The 25,347-nt window shown below is 47.9% G+C and overlaps 1 protein-coding gene across 2 annotated transcripts in view; it reads left to right on the top strand.

The window, feature by feature from the left end:
• TMEM178B (transmembrane protein 178B) overlaps positions 1-25,347 on the top strand; it is a 373,555-nt gene that overhangs the window by 307,234 nt on the left and 40,974 nt on the right. The window contains exon 3 of one of the 2 annotated variants that reach the window (XM_032643737.1): positions 7,127-7,225. The exons of the other annotated variant lie outside the window; for it this stretch is intronic. Within the exon in view, the coding sequence (XP_032499628.1) occupies positions 7,127-7,225 (99 nt within the window). The remainder of the gene's footprint in view (positions 1-7,126; positions 7,226-25,347) is intronic. 2 annotated transcript variants of the gene reach the window in all.

Genomic DNA, 25,347 nt, shown 5'->3' with positions numbered 1-25,347 from the left:
GATTGAACGATGCGCTGTGTCTGCTCGCTGCCACCAGCCCAGGATCAAGCGAGTCGATGCTCCGGTGTAAAGACAAAACCGAGCCAGGGGAGGACAGGAGAGCTGGGAAACAGGGGCAGAGTCAACGTCTGAGCAGTGGCCTGGAGATGGGTGGACAGGTGTGGACTGAGCTAGATGGACAGACTGGAGGAGACAAATGTAACAACCTCGGCTAGTTTGGGGCTGTAATTAGCCGAGCTCCCACCAACCCGTTATTATAGGCACTTAGCCGAGCTGAGGAGAGGCCCGAGGCACCAAGTACCCAATGGCCTGAGTGTTGACAGCAACTGCACATCTGGGGAGGGCTCTGGGTCAGAAGCAAAAGAAGGGGGAGAACCCAGAAACAAAGGTATTTACTTTCCTTTGTTTTTCATTTAACCCCCTTAAGGAGGAACCTACCACCCTTGGCAGGGCTCTGTCGAGTGCTGTTTTATGGTATCAGATGAAGGAAGGCTCAAACCAGAGCATAGGTGGCCTTCCCCACGTGCTTGTATAAATTACATTCGCCCTCGGCTTGTGGCTGTTTGAAAGACTGGCCCGAATCCGCATGCAGTTGTCACCCAGGGCATCGTCTAGGCCAACATGGGCGAATAGGAACAGAAGAGGAGCCACATACGTAATTCTTCCTTTCCTAGTTGCCACGTTAAAAATAGTCTAAAATCAGGGCTTCCCTGGTGGCGCAGTGGTTGAGAATCTGCCTGCCAATGCAGGGGACACGGGTTCGAGCCCTGGTCTGGAAAGATCCCACATGCCACGGAGCAACTGGGCCCGTGAGCCACAACTACTGAGCCTGCGCGTCTGGAGCCTGTGCTCCGCAACAAGAGAGGCCGCGACAGTGAGAGGCCCGCGCACCGCGATGAAGAGTGGCCCCCGCTCGCCGTAACTAGAGAAAGCCCTCGCACAGAAACGAAGACCCAACACAGCCATAAATAAATAAATAAATAAAATTTAAAATAGTCTAAAATCAAACAGGTGAAATTAATTGTAATAATATGTCTTATTGAACTCATTCGGTCCAAAGTACCATTTCAACATGTAATCAAAATAGGAAATATTAGTGAGATAATCTACACTCCTTCCACTTCGTGGCACATCTCCATCTGACCCAGGCACGTCCTAGTACTCAGTGGCCACACTCGGCTCGTGTCAGCTGTCCTGGACAGCACACACCTGGGCAGGACAACACAGGTGCTTGTGACCTGTGACATCAGGGCCATGGCTCAGTTGGTCTTTACAGCGAGCCCCAGGAGGAGGGCAGGATGAGCTGTGTATCCCCAACTCTGTTAGTTTCCTACGGCGGCCGTAACAATATACCGTAGGCTCGACGGCGTTAAAACACAACAGGAATTCATTGTCTCAGTTCTCCAGGCCAGGAGTCCAAGATCAAGGCATCAGCGGGCTCTAGGGGAGACTCCGTTCTACCTCTTCCAGCCTCTGGTGGCTTCAGGCATCCTCTGATTGTGGCAGCATCCCTCCAATCTCTGCCTCACTTGTCACATGACCTTCTCCCCTGTGTCTCTGTGTGTCACATCTTCCTGTCCTTTCTCTTCTAAGGACACCAGTCATTGGATTTCAGGCCCGACCTAAACCCAGGATGATCTCATTTTCAGATTCTTAATTTCATCTGCAAAGAGCTTATTTCAAAATAAGGTCATATTCACAGGTACTAGGGGTTAGGACTTGGACATATCTTTTGTGCGGGGCGGGGGGGACACAATGCAACCCACTCTACCCATTTTACATATAAGGATGTTGGGGCTCCTGTCTTTTCCAGGGTTGTGTGGCTGCTTAGCAGCACAGCTGTGATGAGGACCTAGACCTTCTGTGTCTGGTCCAGTGTCCTGTCCGCTACTCTGAGCAGCCCTCTGACCACACCCAACACCCCAAGGGCGAGGCTACGGGCGACGTTCCCCTGTGCAGCCTCTCCTGCGGCACGTGGGCACGCGGGCACGCGGTGCTTCTGCTTTGGGCCTTTCCAACCATCCTTCTTTCCTCTCACATCCAGGCTTTCCTATGTGACCTGCCTGGGTGGCTGCTTCCTGCTAATGCCTTACAGTGGAAACTAACATGTTTCTGTGACCCTCCCCAGTCTCACTGGGACACTTGAGCATAGCCAGATCTGGAGGCCTGGAGTCTTAACCCCGAGAAGGGAATTTGGACACAGGAATTGCAGTTCCTCTGACAGTCTGGTGCCATTTGGGCAGTTGGGCCTTCGGGTACCTTGCATTGTACCATGGGCCACTACACACTGGTATGCACACCAGGCTAGACTAGGGCAGTGCCATTGACCTCATGTCCCTGGGGCAGGGGAGGGACCTCCTCATCCTGGAGGCCTTTCCTCAAGCCCAGAGACAAGGTCATGGTCTCTCTATACAACTTTCTTGACATTACCTAACCTTGACCGTGGGACCCATTTCCCTATCTATCTCGCAGGCTGAGGAGCAAATGAACTAAGTTATATAAAAGTACTTTAGGACTTCCCTGGTGGCACAGTGGTTGAGAGTCCGCCTGCCGATGCAGGGACACGGGTTCGTGTCCCGGTCTGGGAAGATCCCACATGCTGCGGAGCGGCTGGGCCTGTGAGCCATGGCCACTGAGCCTGTGCGTCCGGAGCCTGTGCTCTGCAACGGGAGACACCACAACAGTGAGACGCCCCGCGTACCGCAAAGCAAAACAAAACAAAAGTACTTTAACGCAACTGGTGAGGATTAATCGTATTATTATCCTTCCACTTCCCTCTGCCCCACCTGCAAACTGAAACCCAGACCCCAGGGCATACCCGCCCCTCTGCCCAGAGGTGGGACCAGCAACCCAGACCTTTCAGGAGCCGCCCTCCTGGGGCCTGGGATCCAGCCTAAAGGAGGAGGCATGTGCCATGACAACGGCATTGGGCTCCTTCCCCCACTGCCGTGGAAACCTCTGGGCCTCTTCGGAGTAGGGTAGGGATTGGGCTTCCTGGTGTCCTGAAGCAGCTGTGACAGGCTCTACAGACAGATTTCCATTTTAATGGATGTGTCAGGGTGTCAAAATGTCTATGTTGCCTTCAATCCTCATTAAGATGGAAGCCCATTGCCACCAGCTACAGAGGAGGTGTGCTGCATTATTTATTGTTTTTTACCTGTTTTCCTAAAACTGGGCTGTTCAGGTTCAAATGGCAGATAAAATTGCCACCCACTTCTCTCCAGCCTGTCATTTTCCGGCTCTTCAGTGCACATTGTATGTTAAATGTTACGTTACCGGCGTGTCAGAAGCCCCGAGTGGTACCCTCTGAAATCTTATTTGTTTAGCTTCCTGGCAACTTGTAGGGGTTATTTCTGCGCCTTCCTTTCTCCACAAGGTCCCTGGCTCTGGTTTCCATCTCTCTGCATTCGGGCCTCCTCTCCATCTTGTGCCCTGCGAGGCCCCTGCCCTACGCTGTTGGGAAGTTTCTACTGTTCTCTATTCATTGCCTTGTCCCCCGTTTTCTGTCTTAACCCTCTACTTGACCCAGCCCCTCATCCTACTCCCACATTACACCAGAGTGGGATGTAAAAATGAGAACTTCCCCCACCACTCATGAATCCGAAGGACTTTTTTATTTTTAATTAATTTTTGCCTTGCGTTGGGTGTTCGTTGCTGTGGGCTTCAGTAGTTGTGGCTCACGGGCTTAGTTGCTCCGCGGCATGGGGGATCTTCCCGGACCAGGGATCGAACCCGTGTCCCTTGCATTGGCAGGCGGATTCTTAACCACTGCGCCACCAGGGGAGTCCCCCTAAGGACTTTTAACAAAACAAAACTGCTAATTCAACCCCACAGCACTTAGAGATCTATGTCTAAGTGTATTAAGATTACTTATCACAGCACTGATGCTCTTACACTATTACCGTACACATACCCTGGGTCAAAAGGACGGACTGTCTTTCTATAACTTTGATCAGCTCCTAGGAAAACACAGATTGGCTGCAATGTATGTAGTATACTAAAGTTTTCACTTAATAAAATGCACCGTATTCGAAGTAGGATGAGAGAGAGGCAGACTGTGTGGGCAGACATGGAAATAGGGTTTGTTTTTTTTAAAATAACTCTGGACCTTCAATGTCATTTGTTGAGATAAAAATCCTATAATGAAATGAACTCTGTGTAACTCAAATTCTGAAGTTGAAGTGGGATTTTGCTACAATTTATACATTTCTAGAATTCATACCCTGGGGCTGCATGAACTGGAGATAAAATGGAGTTGATAGCCAGTTTCTCTGTCATGAATTAGCAAAGAAAATGAAGCGTTTTGAATGGGGCTGAGGAAAGGAGGGACCATGATTCTGTCACGTCTAGTTTCTTGGTTCTCTAAGCCGGAGGTTGGCAAACTATTGGCCCGTGGGCCAGATCCAGCCCACCTAATTGGTTTGCGTGTCACCTGCTGTGCATTTGTACTTCATCGGCAGAGTTGAGTAGCAGTGGCCACAAAGACCCCATGGCCTGTAAAGCCTGAACTATTTACTCTCTGGCCCTTTAAAGAGAAAGTTCACTGACCCCTGTCTTAAGCTATTGGACACTCTGTGTTGTTTAGCATCCATGGGTGGACTTCTTGGCAAGGATGGTCCCTGAAACAGTCAACCTGAAGGTTTTGAAAGGCTGCCCTGTTTGATGTCTGAACCAACCAAATAAGACCAAAACAAACCCAAATGAATGAAACAGTACTCTGTAGCCTGGAGCACAAAAAAATATATACAGTTCAGTGTCACATAATCAGAAGATTGTATTGACTAAGACTGTTCTTTGTCGGTTGTGTAGCACCAGATGATCTCTTATTTCGTGCTGTTCCCCTCAGGAATGAAGATAGCACCCTTAAGTACAGCAATAGTGCATTAGTAACAAGGGTCCCCAACATTCCTGAATGCTTACAGTACACTTCCAGCATCTTACAGATATTCAAACCACCCTGTGAGGTGAGTGGGAGTAATGACCCATTTTACAGCTGAGGAAACTGCGGTAAGGGGAAGTAACTTTTCCACGTCACACACTTTTGGAAGCATCGGAGCTGGTGAGAACCCAAGCTTGATGCCTGAGCCTGCATCATGACCCACCGCTCTCTCCTCATGGACCCTGTCTTTTCTTAGTGTTTGTTGAAGTGGGATTTTGTCAAGATTTCACAGAATCAGAGAATTTTAGAGCTGAAGCACTTTTGTACTCATCTAGCCCAGTGTATCTCACTTTTGTCATTAGGGACGAACATTTAGAGGATGCTTTAGAGTTGAGGAAGCACATTCACAAAGATTCTCTCACTTGATGTTTATGCCAATCCCATGAGGTAGGCAGGTTTCCTTTTCAGAAAAAGAAGGGAGGACCAGAGAGGACACGTGTTACCCAGTAAGAGCCAGAGCTGGCCTGGTCCCTGAGTTTCACTATATTTCCAAAAGGCTACATGACCTGAAGATTGATTCGATTTGTTCCAGTCACCTCTCTAGTTGTCAGCTGCACCAGTGCTAGAACAGGATTGAAAATACTGTGATCCCAGAATCACTGGGCAAGACAGGGAAGCTAACAAAGAAAGTCTCATCCCCTCCCCAGGGGAGGATGGAGTAACCCTGAGGCTGCCAGAGGCTCCAGGATAGCTGGTTTCTATCAGCTATCACATTTATTGTGACAGTCCACAGTTATTGAGTACGGTATGCCAGGCGTTGAATTAGAGCAGTGGTTCCCAAACTGGATGGCTTACTAAAACACAGACTCCGTTCAGTAGGTCTGTGGTGGGACCTGAGAATTTGCATTTCTAACAAGTTCCCAGGCTGATCAGGCTGCTACCCGGGACCACCCTTAGAGAACCACTTTACTCAAGGCTGGAGGTGCAGTGCTTAAACCAGAGGTGGTTGTAGTTCCTTCCCTCAGTGGAGCTTACATGTGTGAGTGGATGAGTGGATGAATACGTGAATGAATGAATGAGTCTCATGGGGGAGAGGGGGTAGTGAGGAAAGATACCATCGAAATGCAGTGTGGGAAGAGGTATGGCAGGTGCAGGGAGCAGAGAGAAGAAGCCAGCTCAGTCTGGCTGGGCACAGGAAGCTTGGTGGAGGAGGTGGCCTCGGCCGACTCTGAAGGTCCAGGAGGGGGACTGGGCAGAAGGGGGAAGCGATTTTACACCCAAGGAGCAGCAGGGGAAAAGGCCGAGGGTTAGGAGAGCAGGAAGCCGGAGAGCCCAGGATGAGTTGGTGGGCGGGGGGGGGGGGGGGGGGGGGGGGGGGCTCCCTGTTCATCAGCATGAAAGGTTCACTCATGGGCTACAGGTGCTGGGGTTGGGGCCAGGAATGGAGGAGATGAGGCTGGAGAGGCAGGGAGGAGCCAGACCACAAGAGGCCTTGCGTGGCATGGGATTTCATTCTAAAGGCGGTGGGAGCCACTGAAGGACTTTCAGCTGTGGGGTGGTAAGATGCGACGTGCATTGGAGGAGGCTGCAGAGACTCCCAAGCGGGAATTGGGCTACCACGTAACACTGCCAGGAGCGATGGCGGAAAGCCTGTGAGAGATGGGGGCAAAGCCACTACAGAGAAGAGGGGCAAGAAACTCTTCTTAGCTGCGTCTTATTGGGGACCCTCGCTAACTCCTTTTTAGGCCGTTTTTTTTGTTTTTTTTGTTTTTGTTTTTGTTTTTTTCCGGTACGCGGGCCTCTCACTGTTGTGGCCTCTCCCATTGCGGTGCACAGGCTCCGGACGCGCAGGCTCAGCGGCCATGGCTCACGGGCCCAGCCGCTCCGCGGCATGTGGGATCTTCCCGGACCGGGGCACGAACCCGTGTCCCCTGCATCGGCAGGCGGACTCTCAACCACTGTGCCACCAGGGAAGCCCCTTAGGGCGTTTTTTAAAAAACATTATAAGATAGCTGTTGAGTGTCTCCGGAAGGAAGATGAAGTGTTTGTTTTGATTCCATTTTGTTGTGTGACCTTGGGCAAGTTAGTTATTTACTTAACCTCTCCGCGCGGCTGTTTCCACATCTGTGAAATGAGGATGGTGGATTTTTGTGAGGATTTTATGGGATACTGTTTAAGTAAAATGTGCCCCCCACGGGTTTGGTATTTTTATTAATTTATTTGAGTTGGTATTTTCTGCTTTCCTAGGAGAGATGATAAGGTTGGATATTTCTGTTTTATCTCTGGTCTCTGTAATTAGCCTGTTTCCTTCAAGAAAGAGAACAAAAGTCTCCCCAGTACACAAACGTAAGTGACCGTCTTTGTCTTTTTATTTGTTTTAGAAGTAATTTCATGGCTCTGTGCACTTGGGAATCCATCAGGAAAGCAGGCCTTCTCTATCAGGCAGATGATCGCCCCTGCTGGGTGCTCATTGGCAAATCATAGCTCTGTTAATTAACACAACGTGGGATTCAAGCTCTCAGCTCCTTTCACACTTGCCTTTCCTCGCTTGGGGTTTTTGGTTGTGGGCTCTCTCCTCTTCTGAGCCCTGGGGACCTGCGAGCCTTGGGGCCATCCCTGTGTCCTTGCTCCGTCCTGGGTGCTGCAGCCAGGAGCACGGGCCCACGTGCTCCCCCACACCCACCTGTCTTAGGCATCTTGCTCTGCTGCTTCCTTCTTCTAACACCAACATCCCCATCACCTGCTTTTCGGAAAATTTCCTGATTTCTCCCCGGTGTCAAAAGGGACTTACGTTTCTATTCTGTGCACTTTGTTTGACCGGGCATGCCTTCCTGGTGTTCAGCAAGGCGCCTGGTCTGTGTAATGAGCCTCTCTCTGAGCCTCAGCTGACAGCCCCTAGTAGCGCTGCTTTGCTGTTGCACAGGCAGCAAATTCCCCCAGGTGGAACCCCCTTAACCGATGCGTTCACAGGTCAGGTCTCCAGCTCTGTTTGTTATCACTCTCGTACTTCCCTTGAGACTGTATCCCTGGGCATTTTTCTCTTTTATGAATATTAACCAGAGCTAGTAATGGGTTGTAATAATCCCCCCACCCCCGACAACTCTGGCCTGGGACCATCACCAGAGACCTAAAAATAGCCGGCTCAGGAGATGGGCGACTTGTGAAGTTCTCAGCCCAGCCAGGTTCTAATCCAGACCTCCTGACCTCTTTTCTGATACCAGCTCTGAAAGAAATTTGAAAAGTGTGGAGGGCTGTACTGTACAGTCTGTTGTCGCTGTTGCTACACCTATCGTATTAAAAATGAACCACCATGACCACTGAACTGGATCCTTAAAAATGGTCTCCATGGTAAAGTTTGTATTGTGTATATTCTGCCACAGTTCTTAAAAAAAGGCGTGAAATCCTCATGCATGCTACAACGTGGCTGGACCTTGAAAATATTATGCTAAGTGAAATAAACCAGACACAAGAGGACAGATATTGTATGGTGCCACATATATGAGTTTCCTAGGGTCATCGCATTCATAGAGGCAGAAAGTAGAAGGTGGTTACCAGGGGGAGGGGGGAGGGAGGAACAGGGAGTTAGTGTTTACCAAGTGCAGAGTTTCAGTTGGGAGGATGAAAAAGTTCTGGAGACGGATGGTGGTGACGGTTGCACAGCAATGTGAATGTACTTAATCTCACCAAACTATACGCATAAAAACAGTTTACGTGGGGCTCCCCTGGTGGCGCAGTGGTTGAGAGTCCGCCTGCCGATGCAGGGGACGCGGGTTCGTGCCCCGGTCCGGGAGGATCCCACATGCTGTGGAGCGGCTGGGCCCATGAGCCATGGCCGCTGAGCCTGCGCGTCCGGAGGCTGTGCTCCGCAATGGGAGAGGCCACAACAGCGAGAGGCCCGCATAACACACACACACAAAAAAAAACAAAACAAAAAAACAGTTTACATGGTAAACTTTATGTATCAACACAATGTTAAGAGGTGGGGGAGGGAACCACCATGAAAACATTTTTAAAGCACAAAATGAACATGTGTGGGAAAACAAAAATATAAAAATAACTTTTTTGAAAGCCCCATTTATTGATTCAAAGACACTTTCTTAGCTTTGGGACATAAAAATGTATTATGTATAATTTGGGTTGTTCATAAAATTATCACGTTCTGTGTATTCAATTTAAAAGTATAACTCAGACAACTTACCCATGTATTCAGCGCATTTATGGAGCCTTTGTGGGAGGCACAGTGCTCAGCACTGAAGAAAACAATCAGTGCAAACTCACTGATTGGATGTATTTTTTTATAACTTTTTAAAAATTAACTAATTTATTTATCTTTGGCTGCGTTGGGTCTTCGTTGCTGCGCGCAGGCTTTCTCTAGTTGCAGCGAGCGGGGGCTACTCTTTTTTTTTTTTTTAACTTTATTTATTTATTTTTGCTGTGTTGGGTCTTCGTTGCTGCGCGCAGGCTTTCTCTAGTTGCAGCGAGCGGGGGCTACTCTTTTTTTTTTTTTAACTTTATTTATTTATTTTTGCTGTGTTGGGTCTTCGTTTCTGTGCGAGGGCTTTCTCTAGTTGTGGCAAGCGGGGGCCACTCTTCATCGCGGTGCGCGGGCCTCTCACTGTCGCGGCCTCTCTTGTTGCGGAGTACAGGCTCCAGACGCGCGGGCTCAGTAGTTGTGGCTCACGGGCCTAGCTGCTCCGCGGCATGTGGGACCTTCCCAGACCAGGGCTCGAACCCGTGTCCCCTGCATTGGCAGGCGGATTCTCAACCTCTGCGCCACCAGGGAAGCCCAGCGGGGGCTACTCTTCGTTGCAGTGCACGGGCTTCTCATTGCAGTGGCTTCTCTTGTTGCAGGGAGGGCATGGGCTCTAGGCGCACGGGCTTCAGTAGTTGTGGAGCGCAGGCTCAGTAGTTGTAGCGCACAGCCTTAGTTGCTCCGCGGCATGTGGGATCTTCCCGGACCAGGGCTCGAACCCATGTCCCTTGCATTGGCAGGCGGATTCTTAACCACTGCGCCACCAGGGAAGCCTCTCTAGTTGAATTTAATGTAAAACGGTCGACCTTTTTCTTACACGTAGCTCAACAAGCTTCTGAACTTTTGGAATCTAGCAACTCTTGGCTTTTGTGGATTTTACTGGTGAGTCTCCTTCACGTCGCAGCAGAGAGGCAAGCCCAGGTTGTGTTTGCTGACAGGCTTGTGTTGCAGAGATACAAGGAAATGAAGTGGGGGGAGCCGGCGGGGTAGCGGGGGAACCATGTCCTTAGCTCCACCACTTCCCTGGGTCCCAGCGCTTCCAAGGCTGGGCTCTATGGCAACAGTGACTCGGCGGTTTTGGATTTCAGGCTGAGCTTGAGTGACCTGTCCTTTCTGTATCTCCAAAGACGATCTGTTTGAGCCAGCTTGTCATTTTTTTCAGTAAGAAGTGACCCCCCCCCCCCCATTGGGCAGGATGTTCCCCTGAGTCATCTCCAAAGCATCAGGTTGTTATGACAATTAAATGACTTAATAAATGCACGGTTTTTAGGACAGTGCTTTATTCAGTACACGGCAAGTGCCAGAAATATGCTGTCCGTATTATGAAGCAAGGCGTGGTGTCAGAACCTAAGGATGAGAGTGGGGAAGGCAGACTAGGTATCAAATCTGACCGTTTGGATGCTCTGAATCAACCTCATTCAAATAGAAATTGTCCAACAATCTGCTCTAAATTCTGCTGCTCTAAATGTGCCCTAGCCTTTCGAATCGAGGCAAGTGCAGAAGCAGCTGGATCTTCTCTTATATTTCTGCTTTCGAATCATGAACCCAAGAGATTTGCAGCAGCAGGAGTTGGTTGACAACAAGATTCGTGCTGTTTATTGACAGAAAAACTTTCGCTTAACTTCTGCATTTAGCTTCTGAAATATGCTGGGTCTTACTTTATCTAAGCCATTTGCAAAAGAGTATTTGGGCAGACTCAGATGAGGGAGTGGAAAGGAACCACTTTGCCAACAACATGGGGTGTTCAGTGGAACTTGGAGTGAAGCTCAGCCAGTGTCCAGTGCCCCAAATAGCTCCCTTTCGCGGAGCATCTAATGTGTATCATGCACGATCCTCCCTAACCCTCAGATTCTAAAGGAGACACTGTTATTAACCCCATTTTACAGCTGGGAAACTGAGGCTGAGAGATGCCCAAAGTCTCATGGCTGGCAAGAGTCGATGCTTAAACCCAGGCAGTCTGACTCCAGACCCTGAGTCTCAAGATTTAACATTTCCACTCTTAATGGAAAAGCATCAGTGTAATTGGCAAACTCTGGCGCTCTCTTTAGATCTTTGGAAGAACGCTCGGCTTCATAATGTCACAGAGAAGCACAGATGGTAGCACTCTACTGCCATGTCATGATGATCTTTCACGTTAGAAAAATTGTCAGTGGATCAACCAAGAATATTGCCTGAGCACTTTCTATGTGCCAAGCATGGTGCCAAGTTCAAAGCACTTTTCTGCTGGCCCATCCTCTGTCTGACATTCAGGATTTTACAGCTGATATGTTCCTCAGGGCTTCTATCTCCTTGTCTGTAGAAAACTGATTTCATATCACTGTGTTTTTCCCGCCCCAATCACAGCACGTGTCCGTCAATCTGTAATCATTTCAAGTCTCACTGGCGCTTCTTTCGGAGATACCCGTGCATGTTCTGATCCTTGAAAGAGACCGACAGAGAGATTGCTTAGTGCACAGATACATAATCGTCTTAAGAATCTGAACAACTCAATAAATAAAATAATGCCTTCTACCAGTATGCATCGTCAATCACGGACAGAGGCGTTACAGAAAAGAAAAAAAAAAAAAAGCTCTGTCCTTTTGCGAGACCTTGACTCCTTTGCCTGGCATTCTTGGGTCATCTTACCTGTAGGTGAAGTCACTCTTTAGTGTGCAGCTGGTCACAGGATTTGGTTCAGAGGCTGTTGATGAGGAAACCTTTGTGATTAGTCTGTGGAATCCAAATGCCTCCAAGGGGGCGACAGCTTCTGGCTAGAGGATGCTGAAAGGGCTGCTTGAACTTCCTCTCTCCTTATATTGCCTCATCTAAGCCCAAGGACATTCTTTTGTTGCTGTATTTGTTTTCGAATCATGCTTTGAATATTTTCCTCTCTGACTGTAAAAGCAACACATGTTTATTATTGGGAATTTGGAAACTACAGAAAAGGAGAAAGGATATAAAAAACAACCGTAATCTTCTTCCTGCACAATTAACCTTTCGGTATATTTTCTTTTGGTCTTTTTTTCTTGCTTACTGTTGTTATCATTTGCGATTATATTCGTCATTATTATATGTCCAGGAGCAGACAGAATATATAATTTCTTATCTTGCATTTTTCAACATCATTTAATTTCCTCAAAAACATCATTTTTACGGCTGTATAATAGCCTCTAATGTGAGCATACCGTAATTTATTTAACTGTGTCCCAATTATTGGAGTAGTTTAAGTTGTTTTCAGTTTTCACAGCTGGGTTTTTAACGTCTGCAACACTTCTTACGTAGAAGGATATGCCTGGTCAGCTTATAACGTTCGGGAATTAATAATACTTCACTAGAGAATATCTGCAAATGACTTTTATTTCTCAACTAATTTACTATCTAGAAATATGGAAATCTCTATACAGAAAGCTAGTGTCTAGCTTTTATCTCTGTCTATCCCCCCATACCCACAAATACACTAAGCTACTGTAAATTTATATTTATATACTTAGTAATGGCATCTCCTTAACATAAACATTATTTAACTTTGACAATTAAATGATCCCTGCAGAGTGCTAAAAGTTGGGTAAATGACGTGTGCGTTATTATTTATTTTGGGTTTTGCCACGAATCAAGTATCAGGAAGACTTTCCCAAGGGTTGAGCTGAGCTGGATGGGTCAGAACTGGACACATAGACACGGAGCAGATGCCTTCTCTCCAGCATCAGGAAAGGAAAGAGGCTAGGAGAGCAGAGGGCAATCTTGGAGATGCCTCAGCCATCCAGGTGGCCACAGCACAGGGCATGTGAAGGAGAGAAGACAGAAAAATGATGGTGCTGGTAGTGAGGGTCAGATATGAAGGGCCTAAAACTAGGCCCTCGGTGTGGACTTTACTCCGAGACACAGTGGGGAGCAGTTCAAGGTTTTGAGCACTGAGGTGAGAAAGTGAGTTTTGCATGTGACGAATTAATCTGCCCAGCAGAGCATGAAATGGATCGGAGCAGAGAAATGCTGGGAGGAAGGACTCTGGGGGGCAGAGCAGCAAGTAGAAAAGGAACTACTGCTCCCTGGGCTCCGACTAGGGGCCGGATGCTGTGCACGCATTTCATGTAAATTCTCTCATTTTATCTCCTGTCCTTAGAGATGGGGAAACTGAGACTTGCTGAAGGTCGTGGGGCCGGAAGTTATGGAGCCAGTAGTTAACCCTAATAACGAAGTGCAGGCTCCTTTGACTGCACCAGGGGTGGGGTGAGGTGGGCTGGACCAGACAGTCAGGAGAGAGGGGAGTCACGTGGGTTAATTATCATGGAAGCGAAATCCCGGGAACTTGGCAACTGGTCAGAAAGGAAGGTGGCAAAAAAGGGGATTCAGAATGCTGCTGGAGTATGGGGGACAGAAGGTTATGAGGTTGGTGATGCCATTGGCATCGGTAGAGGAGGAGCCCTTTGACAGTGAAGATGAGGAATTGGGGGTTAGAGGTTCAGAATTAGAAGCACAGGCAGACCACCCTTGACGAGGTGTCCAGAAAGCCCAGGGGAAAGGTCTGCACCTTCAGGTAGCATTAATAGATATCAGACATTTAGTTCTCATTTAGGCAGGTTACAAGTATATTGGAATGCAGCCTAAGTACAGTTTAATATAAATTCAGATACACTCTAACTTTACAATAAAGAGGAATACTCTCTTTTAAATTCTTTGGTGGGTCATAAGGTCCCAGAGCCTGAAGGAGCCAGGTTTCAACCTCCTTCCTGTTCTAAAACCTTAAGTCTTCTTGCCCTGTGTTCTCTGGAGCCTTCCAAGCAGTCAAGACAATGAATTCTTTGTTTTTAACCTGCCCAAGAACATCTAGGTGACTCTGCCAGCAGAGTTCATTCTACCCACAGACCCATGAGTTCCAGTCCAGGGGAATGTTCCCCCCACCCCTGCATCCAAATGCTACAAGGCCAGAAGCCCCTGACTCTTTTTTCCCTTTTCCAGTGCCAAGGACAGTGTCCCCAGAAGGCCAAAATGAATCTGGAACTTGAGAATTGCTTTGTGCCGCTGGGTGGGAAGACACGGGAAGCGTAAAGACCTGATGAGCTAGCGTAGGCTACACAACTTGGTTATTGTTCCTTTAGAAGTCATCGGAGGGGTAGAAAAGATGGGCTGCCAATATATAGACATCTTGCCTTCAATATTTTGTCCATCATGATTTAAAAAAAAAAAAAATCCGGGCTTCCCTGGTGGCACAGTGGTTGAGAGTCTGCCTGCCGATGCAGGGGACACGGGTTCATGCCCCGGTCTGGGAAGATCCCACATGCCGCGGAGCGGCTGGGCCCGTGAGCCATGGCTGCTGAGCCTGCACGTCCGGAGACTGTGCTCCGCAACGGGAGAGGCCACAGCAGTGAGAGGCCCGTGAATCGCAAAAAAAAAAAAAAAAAATCCACGATCCATTTATTTATTTTTTTTTTCTAACTTGGAGGTAAACCAAACACACTAGTTCCCCTGGAAGAACCGAAAAAAGATGTTTTTGCCCAATGATTCCTGTTTGGTTCTGGGTTTTCACTCATCTGCCGATGACCCTGGCCTTATTAATAGGCACATTGCTGGAACGGGCTTTCATAGGCTGCCACAGAACAAAGATAACGTCGAGGGCCGAGGGAGAGAGTGTGCGTACGGGGCCAGAGGGGTGGGCTTGCTCTTCTCTTGCAGAACCAAAGTACATAACAAGCATTTACTTAACAAAAGACCCAACAGCCAAACACTGGCAAAATCCCAAAGCGACTGACTATACGTGAAGCATGAAAAATGTTTCCAGTCACGTGAGACATTTCAAGCATAGAAAGCGAACCATAGATAATGGAAAACATTTGAAAACATAAAAATGAAGCCATTAGGCATCAGTTTTCAACAAAAGGAGTAGGAAAGGCTTTTTCTCACCCGCTGGCTGTAAGTGAGTGGTGTACTGTCAATGGTGCGTGGCACGTAGTAAGGGACAAAGACGCGTCAGCTCCTTTCTCCCTTGATAACTCATCTTCTGGGAGACAGTGTGGGCTCCTACTCATTCGGGTGCCTACAGAATGGAATAGACATTCATTCCTTCATCCTGTGGGGTTTTGGCGCTCCTACTGTGTATTAGATGCTCTGAGAGACACAGAGAAGAAATGATGCTGTCCCAGTTTCTAAGCGATTGAATGACCACACCACACATGGCAGACAGCAGGAGAGAAGACCCAAGGCTTTCTGGACCAGCAGCCTTCTCGAGGGAAGGGCTAGTGTCTTACCCATCTTTGTAGAACAATACCTGGACGAGGGGTGGAGCTCTGTGGGTGATGAACAAATGAATGAGTCAGTGAATGGATGAATGTGCCCTGAGTAAGAGGTCGGCCCACAGGTATGCTCCATGCTGGCTGGGTACTTCCTACAGAACGTGTCATTCTGGGTAGAACTCCCCGAGAGAGTTTCAGGGAAGATGGGGTTCTGAGCCGAACGCTGCATGGCTTTGGAAGAAGAAAGATATATACTCACCTGTGTGCTCACCCACTTTCTAACCCTCTTCCCATCTACCAAGCTTCGTATGTGTAAATCGTGTGTCTGTTTCTAGACTTTACTTTCCCAACACTTGCATAGCACTTACTTTGGGCCAGCCTCTAAGTGATATAAAAATATCATCCTCATAACAGTCTTTGAGGATAACTGTTATTATCCCTGCTTGCAGATGGGGAAACTGAGGCACGGAGCCGTGAAGGTCACATGGCTAGTAAGTGGTAGATCTGGAATTCAAGCCCAGATCGTCTGACCCCCAGGCTCAGCGTTTCTCACCACCAGGCTCTGCTGCCCTCGTTTGTCAAGTGGAACCAGGGACTTGGCTGCGTTTGGGTGCGAGTCTGCTCTTTTGATCTGGATAAGACTCAGAGCACGTGAAAGGGTGTTGCCTCTGATATCTTCGGGTTCATCCTCTCTGCTAATTCTTTCTCCTCTGCATAGAAATACAGGCAAGTCTTAAGGACTTTAGGAAAAGAAAAGTCCCCCTTACTCCACGTTCCATCCTAAGTGTCTCTCCATTTCCCTCCTCTTCACTAGAGTCATGCCACCTGAAAGCAGAGTGTCAAAGAGTGACTTTTATTTCCTCACCTCCTATTCATTCCTAGGAACTCGGTGGGGTCGACTTCCACTCAAGGAGCCCATGCCGAGGTCGCGGGGACCTCCTAGTTGTGAACCTAGTGAGCTCCGTGTGGAAGAGACCATGCCAGTCTTGTGAATTGCAGTGTTCCCTGTGGCTGGCACAACGCCTGGCACACAGTCGGTGCTCGGCAATCCTTTGCTGACTGTTTTCTGACATGAGGTCTTATTTGATCTCAGCATCATTAGCCATCATTGAAACCTTTCTTCCTTTCCCTCCCGGGATGACCCTCATGCCGGATTTTGCCCCGCCCTTCTTAGGCACCCATTCTCATTCTTCTTCTCTTCCTCTTCTCATCCCTTAAATATTGATGTTCAAATTCTGTCCTTGGCCTTTGTCTCTTCTCACTTTTATGAGAAGTGCCATAAGGGACATCTCCAGTTAGATGTCTGTTAAATGCTTAACAAACTGACCTTAGCATCCTCTCTTCTCCTACAAGACCTGCCCTTCACATTCTCTCTCCCATCCCCCTCCAAAAAATGAACAAAAATAAAACTGAATTCAAACAGAGGAGCAACACTCTCTGCTTCTTCTTTTACTCTGTATCTGGGTCAGTGACATCATCATTTTCCCCCTTATCTAAGCCAGAGACCTGGGGGTCATCAGTGATGGATCTCCTTCATCTCTCATATTTAGCTAGTCACCGATTCCTATCAATTCTACTGCTTTTCTTTCCCTAAGTTGAAAGAGAACTTAGCTGGTTATACCAAGTACTTCTTTGCTTCCAAACAATCACTAGGATTTATCACGTGGCTCTAAGTCAGCGTGTTACGCTAATAATTGGGAAGAGAAAGATATCCTACAGGATTGTGTAGAATATGTCGTCTCCCTGCTGTTCCTCAAATATGCTAAGCAGATTCCTGCCTGAGTGCTTTTGCTTCTCTTATTCCCTCTTCCTGGAATGCCTTTCCCTCAGATATCCGCCTGTCTGTTCCCGCGCTTCCTCAGGTATCTGCTGAAGTGTCACTTGATTAAGATCATTTCTAACCTCCCTCTGTTAATTAGCAACTCCCCCACTTCTGCCCCATTACATTTCATCCCTGTCACCTACTTTGTTTTTCTTTCTAGCATTTATCACCACCTGTCATGGTGTGATACGTATGCATATATGGAAATCGTTTGTCTCTCTCCCTGGAAAGTACCTTTCATTGAAGCCAGGGACCCAGTTTTGTTGTTGAACATAGCTGCTGCTTGCTAAACATGCAATGAATGAGTAAATGAGTATAAGTTGACCCCAGAGAGGGAATTTCTGTTGATGAATTGTTTTTAAGTGGAGGGTGTGATATACTTTCAGTTTCCTTACAGAGGCCCTTTTCTTGGCAAGATCTTTGTTTGAATGAGATTTAACCGTTTGCCAAAGAAGCCTGGGTCACAGGAAGCCTCCAAAAACAAGCCAGGAGAGCCACGGAGGAAGGCATAAGGGGAAAGAGAGGTCCTCCAAATCCACTCACTTCTGATCACGACCGAGCGTCCCCTTACCAGGGAGAGACCCAGAGTGGGGGATGGGAGGTTGACCACACAGAGGAGGCGGCTCTGTGTCTCGTGCCCGGGACTCCCAGCCTTGTGGCAGGTGTACAGCCTCCCTTGATTTATGTTACCTGCTTGATTTATGGTCATTCGACACTCCTCAGAAATGGCCCCAGGATGTAGTATTAGTGTTTTCGTAACGTACCCATCGTTTTTGAATTGTGCTCCGTCTCTTGAGCTAAAGACAGGGTGGCATATTGCAAAAATGGGGCTGAGCATCACAGCTGCTAGAGCAGAATCATCTGGTCTACCCCCAGACCTCCAGGCAGGAAAGGTGTGATTATCCCCATTTCAGGAAGTAGAGGAACCCTGCAATTATAGGACTTACCTAAAGTAATAGAACTAGTAGCAGGGGTCAAAGACCAGATCTCCTGTTGCCCAGGGCAGTGCGCACCCACTATTCCATGGTCCTTACTACTCCAAAGCACCCTTTTTTTTTTTTCTGTCACACTGCCTGTTCCTGCCACCCCATGCACGTGGGCTTTGGAAAACCTCTCTGCTTATATGTGGCAAGAGGCAAGCACACGCTTCTTAGGCCCTTCATTATCATACTTCTAAATTAGAAAACAAAATTTGCCTGGATTGCAAATTTAAAGACTTGGGGAAGGGCCGGGGAGGGGGAGAAGTTATTTGTCTTGGATTTCCCATGTTGTTTGTAATGACCAGTGTGCCCTGAGACTGCTAAATACACATTAGATGATACCAGTAACGCCCACTGGGTGCACTGTGTTTGTTCCTCGGCCCTGCAGCCTGCCAGTGAACATAAATGATCCCTGGTATTTGTGGTGGTACTTTACAGTTTACAAAGGGCTGTTGTCACAGATGTCACTTGGTCAGTGACTCCAAGAGACTGCAGAGCAAAGTGTCTAAAAGCCCGGGTTTTGGAGTCTCCTACTTGCAAGCTGCCTGACTTGGGGCAAGTTACTTATTATCTCATCAATAAAAGGAGCATTATAAACTCATCAATTTGTTGGGAAGATTAAATGTGATAAGGTATAGGAAGTGCTTAGGACATGCCTGACACATGAAAAATGCTGGCTGTATTGTTGTCATTCTTGTTTCAGATATGACTTGTATAAGATCATTTTTAACCAATTTACTGAAAAGGCTGCATCTACAACTTTTATTCTCACTACCACCTTTTTAGCCCCATTCTGTCTGATCTCCCGTTCTTAGTTGACATCTATAGGAGATCCCACAGTTTCTTTGGGTAACCTTCAGGTATTAGTAAACTTGCATTTGTAGATATTAACATTTGAGTCGGATCTAGTATCAGAATGTCGGTCTTGTATCTGGTTTAAATCTTCTCCCTTCCCCAGTGCATGGGCTTGACGCCCTTCTGGAAACGTGCAGTAAGAAAGAAGGTCTGTTCTGCTCCTTCTTCAGCATTGTTCCACCTGCCCCCGCTTTAGCTCTACTACTTCTGCTTCCTCTAGGGTTGGGGCGGGGCGGGGTGGGGGTGGGGGTTGAGAGAACGATGGGTAAAAGGCCCACGGGGTCTTGTTTGCCTGGTGGCATTGCTGTCTGTTGGTGCCCTGCATGCAGCAAGGCCCAGGTGCTGATCTGTCTCTTGCAGGGCACCTTTGTGGCTCCTTTGGAAAAGCTTCTCAGTGACTGACCACACCTCATCGTCTCCTGATGTGGGCAGTGCACCTTCCAGCTGACCTGGTCCCACTCCTTCCTCAGCCCCCAATTTTGGTGCTACCCCTCATAGGACTCTGTTGCAGTCATCACACCCTACCAGGTGAAGCTCTTGGGTCGTGTCTTTTCTAGGAACCTTTAGTCTTCGTTGGCCTCCGCTTGGCCTGTGGAGAAAGCACAGGATCGTTCCCCAGCCAGAAGCTGGATGTGTAGCTTTGTCTTTGCTTTCATGGGCAACTCTAACCGGCTTCTCGCCTCATCTTTTCGGGCCACACGTAGGTACCATGCCCTGTGTCCTCTAAACTCTAGGGTACCTGTGTGCCGCTCTCCAAATGGTTCTCTCAAGGGCCCTTTTCTTGGCTTGAGGAGGTGGTGCTGGGAGTGGGGAAGCTATCGTGGGAGGAAGGGAAACACGCAGCCCTCTGCTGACTCTCTTCTAAGAACCCTCCCTCTTCAGTCTCTGCCCCCTAATCTCCTTCTGTGTGTAAACTGAAGGTGGAGAGTACACTGCAAGTTGCAAAACCCTCGTAGGAAGTTCTGCCCAATGTCTTACCCTTCTCTTTAGAAAATGCTGGGCTTCCCTGGTGGCGCAGTGGTTGAGGGTCCGCCTGCCGATGCAGGGGACACGGGTTCGTGCCCCGGTCCGGGAGGATCCCACATGCTGCGGAGCGGCTGGGCCCACGAGCCATGGCCGCTGAGCCTGCGCGTCCGGAGCCTGTGCTCCGCAACGGGAGAGGCCACAGCAGTGAGAGGCCCGCGTACCGCACAAAAAAGAAAAAATAACCGAAAAAACAGAAAGTACTGTCCAACATATGCACTACCAAATGTAAAACAGATAGCTAGTGGGAAGCATCCCCATAGCACAGGGAGACCAGCTCGGTCTTTTGCATCCGCCTAGAGGGGTGGGATAGGGACGGTGGGAGGGAGACGCAAGAGGGAAGGGATATGGGGATATACGTATGCATATGGCTGGTTCACTTTGTTATACAGCAGCAACTAACACCGCTGTAAAGCAATTATACACCAGTAAAGATGTTAAATAAATAAATGCTGTGTTGCCAACACAGCAAATTGAAAAAAAAAAAAAAAGTGCTGTCCATTGAAATATAATGCAAACCGTAATCCAAGTTAAAATGTTCTACTAGCCCCATTAACTGTGTAAAAAGAAACAATAACATTAATTTTAATCACATATTTTATCTACTCCAGTATATCCAAAATACTGTCACATCAGCGTGTAATCAGTGTACAGATTTTTCCGATATTTGATGAAAACTCATACCGTCTTGGACAGCTGGTGTGTATTTTACACGTACGTGTCTCAGCCCAGGTGCTTGATGACGATTTCAGGTCCTCAGCACCCACGTGTAGTAGCCCTGGCTGCCGTATGGCCCACACAGCTGGAGAATATGGAGGGAGCAGGGGTTTCGCCATCCATTGTTCTCTGCCCCATTGTTGTTCTCTCTGTATTGTTCTTAGGCCTCAGAGCTAAGTTTGGTGTGACCTGTACGCTGCATCCCAGCCAACACAGGGAGAACTGGGCCTCAGATGCAGGTCTTCTGACGTCAAGTTCAGTGTGTTGTTTATCTCTACACCATCGTGTCATTCAAACAGAAATTGCTGTGCTTGTTCCTGGGAACCTCATTAGTGGAAGGGACATTTGAGGGTGAGAAGATTGCTATAGAGACACGCGTGTGAGCCGTCTGAGGTTCTCGGGTATCTGCAAGGTGCCTAGCCCCGAAAGCATGGGATCTAGTCAGAGAGAGGGTACTGAGGGGCCTCGCACACCTCCCTGACGGCATCACATGCGGAAAGAATAGCAGCGGAGGGCAGCGACATCTTAGAGCCGCGTTCCTGTGCTGGCCTGAGCTGGAGCTGCCAGGTAAAGGAAGCACTGCCCTCCGATGGCAAGTATTTCCACAGTCCATACTGTTGGCCAAAGAGCAGCTTGGCAAGTCTTTTGCTTTCACTGTTAAAAAGACTAAAGAAACTACTTAGTGGCAGTGTGTCTTTAAGAAGGGGGTACTCATGAGAAGGAATCTGTGGCCAGGCCTGAGATCAACGCCTCCTATCAGTTCGGTGTGCCTCATTATTTGTACTTAGAACTTTAAAAAGCAGTAAAGCTCACATCTCCCAGAGAACTCAACGTTTCATTGTTAAAGGAATTCATTCTCATCGTAGGAAAGAACAAACAAAACCCCAAATATCACAACCCAGAAAGGCTCCCTGTTAGCATCTGGGGTACTTCTCCCTTGCGTCTCCCACGTGGGTGTACATGCATGGATGCACGTATGTACACCCACAGCCTAGGGGTTGTATGGAATAGATAGGCTTGTGCATTATTTTTCATTTAATATTCTGTTATGAACTTTTCCCTGGTCATTGACATTTTCCACGAGAGTAATTTTAACAGCTGAATAATATTCCATTACATTTTACTGAATGTTAAATTCTCTTCTGGGGTTTGAAGCGGCATGGAATCGAATGGAAAGGGCATGGGCAGAGGGAGGCCGTTTCCCAGGCCTGCCTCTGACTGGCTGTGTGACCTTGATTGACTGAAATTCCATTGTCTCCATAGCTAAGTCTACAAAATGAGAGAAATAGTATCTTCCTTATAGAGCCATTGCGAGGCTTCACGGGCGTGTCCCGTGTAAATTGCCCAGCCCAGCGCCTTGCACATAGTAGATGCACAATAAACGCTCATTCCTATTTCTCTTCCTCTTCCCCAGGCCTTTCAAATTCTTTGCAATCAACCGATTCTCAGGCGCCTGCAGCATGTTTCTGGAAAGCATAGTGCTCTCTAGGGTGCCCATGTGTCTTAAAGCTCCTGTCTTCTCATTGCTTTGTGGGGACACATTCTTGCCACCCCGATTTCTGTCCTCTGCACTCAGAGCAGCTGTCAGTGACACGTGATCTAGAGGAGGAGAGTTGGGAGCTTCTCTAGGGTGGAATAGCGACTGTATTGGTTTAGCTCGTCGTTCCCGGCAGGGAGACCCCCGAGGACAGAGAACTGGGCACCCAGTGGGTCTACTCGCGTGTATCTGGTTGGCTGCGCTGTAGTTTCCTTCTCATCATTCCTGTCTGCGGTTTCTGATGTTGGCTCAGCAGTGTGGCAGCAGGGAGAAGGGAGTCATTCTTGAGGGTTTTTTTTGTTTGGGACTCTGCCTCTCAGTTCTGGGTTTTTTCCCCATTCTTTCTTCTCTCCAGGCACTTGCTTTAGCTGCTGACCTAGCTTTCTTTCATCAGGCGGGTACAAATTTTGCAATTTGCCTTCCCTTGTCTTGACAATGGATGTGATTTGTATATGCTGTATCACATAATGTCCCTATTTATGGCAGCTCTCTAATCCGGAGGTAGGGTTGAAGAGCAGGAAGCGTCAAGCCCGTCTTCTGACCCAAAAACCACTTCTCATTTCTACAGCAACTACCTTCCCCCCCGATCTCTTCCTGACTTGTGGGGACAGCACAGAAAGGTCTGTTGGGATCGTGATCTGTAGGGTTTCACATGTGCTCATTAAACTTTATGGTAAGGAGCCCCCATGTTGCGTGGCTCTGTGCGATCTGAAACCTAACCTATGTTGATGTTTTCTTTGTGTACACAAAAAAACAAAAGCAAAAAATTACATTGAATTGTTAAGCAATAATTAATGCTGGCTTTTAAAAATAAGGTTGGAGAAGAGAGAAGTTGGCTTCAAGTCACAGTGACGTTTGAGTCACTGGAGTGGGTTGAGTTGGGTAAGCGCATCCTCTTCACGGTGCTTTAGTCCATGGTGCATACGGTTTTAGTAATCATCACAGGGTGGGATGGTGATCTCACTTAGCAGACATTTATCGAGCACCTGCTTTTGCCGGGCAACGCGCTGGGGACTGGGAAGGCAAAATAAACCAGACGCGACCACAGCCCTGAACAAGCTCACATTTGCTGGAGGAAGGGAGACATAAATAATTACAGTAAGACGTGGTCAGTGCTAGAGGAGTGATTATCAGCCAAGTGCTACAGGAGCCTGGAGCACTGGACGCCCGTGTCAGCTAAAGCACCTTAGAAGCCTCCCAGACATTTACTCTTTAGGGAAATTTTAAGGATGATGAGAAGCTTGCCTGGTGGAACATGTGGGCAGCCATGTTGGCAGAGAGCACAGCGCCATCAAGGAAAGGGAGGAAAGTGCCAAGCCTTTCAGAGAACTGCAGTGTTTTCATGACTGGAACACGGGGCTCTTGGAGAAAGATGGAGGCACAGGGATGGGCAGAGGGCACTTTCTTATGGAAACCCAAGAACTATTTTGTTTTCACATAAAAATGGTTTCTTAAATACAACTACATCACGATGCTGAACCAACCTATACTCTGGAAGAAAGCCCTAGGCAAAACCTTTTAATCATATATACAAAGAAGACTTCAACATAGGTTCCTACTCCAGATTCGTGCGCTACTTCTCTGTTTCACTGTTAACTAGTTAAATCACTGAAAAGTTACGTCTTGCCCCATGCCTCTTCCTTTTAGAGCGGTACAGTGCTCAATGCTAGAGCCCAGGTTTCAAGCAGCCTCTATGGCCCCCGGCACCTGTGCTATTAGCTGCCATGGCCTCTAGCTGTTTTGGGTCCCCCAAGGATAAGAAGCATCACCACTCCAGGGTGGATGCATCTCAATATTAACAATAGATGCATAAAGCCTTCACCTCAGCCTCTCCTGGTACCTGTTCCCTCTGGGTACCAAATCCTTAATTAGGGGCCAACCCCAACATGGTGTTAGCTCTTGCGTGCTCTTACACAGCACGTGTGAGAGGTGTAGTGTATGAAAAAAGAGAACAGCTTTAACTTAAGTGTCTTCCACTTCTATTTACATTTGTGTAGCTCTAGCTTTGTGCCGGGTACTGTTCTAAGCAGTTTATACATAATAACTTATTTAATCCTCTCAATAACCCTTTGAAGTAGGCACTGTTATAACCTCCCGTTATAGACGTGGAAACTGAGATCCAGAGAGAGGGACTGACGTGCTCAAGTTCACGCAGCCAGTACATGGCAGAGCCAGGATCTGAATCAGGGCAGCCTGATTCCAGGAATCCGTGCTTGCATCCGCATCTGTTGTATCTCTGTGTGGTTACCCAGAATCAAGCCCCACTTCCTTCAGAGATGGTTGCTGTGCAGTAATTGGTTCCTGGAATATTCCTTCCCCTGTGAATCAGTTTGTCCTGAGTTGATCCCACGGCTAACATGTTCATTGCCCAACTATCTCTCTCCACTTCTTCCCTTCCAGACTGATCCCTTGGGGCAAAAGCACTGAGTTCTGTCCTCACCACCTTGCTCTGCCCTCCAATTCTTGTGACCTTGAACCCCAGAGGGACTGATTAATTTGTGAATGCATGTCCAGCTACCAGGGCAGCTGACACACTTCCATCCTTGTAGCCAAGGCAGTGCTCATATCAGGCAGAGGTGCCCCGCGTGGCCAGCAGAAGAGGACCATGACCTTGTTGGTTTCGCCATACTCTTCACCCTGGACCACTGTGTTAACAGTGTCTGCCCTCCCCATCTCCTGTCTTTACTGACACAGCAAGGTCTAACCCATACTTATCCCAACCATCTCTGTTTTTTTAATGAGAAGAAAATCCCAGCCCTCATCAGTTTTTTTTGTACTGAGTTCTTTAAAGAGCAAATAGAAATTCAGAGCCCATATATATTTTCCTTCTCTGAATGGTGTTTATTTAAATGCAGATATCCTGGTTTCCTATGTAGAGTTGCAAGCAATACCTTTCAATTTAAATGTTAATAGGAGTGTAAACTTCAAAATAAAAATTTTTCCACGAGGGAGAACGGCTTTTTTCTGCTTCTATTTAATGGTTCTCCTGGTTTTCTTCCTCCTCTGTCCTCATCATCCGCCCGCTTCTGCCCACTCCTTTCCACTGCACTGAGCTAAATTCTTTTTCTAGAAAGTT

The sequence above is a fragment of the Phocoena sinus genome, chromosome 9 (genome assembly GCF_008692025.1).
Source record: "Phocoena sinus isolate mPhoSin1 chromosome 9, mPhoSin1.pri, whole genome shotgun sequence".
NCBI lineage: Eukaryota > Metazoa > Chordata > Mammalia > Artiodactyla > Phocoenidae > Phocoena > Phocoena sinus.
Note: the sequence above shows the minus strand (reverse complement) of the source record. Positions and strands in the feature narration are given on the sequence as shown.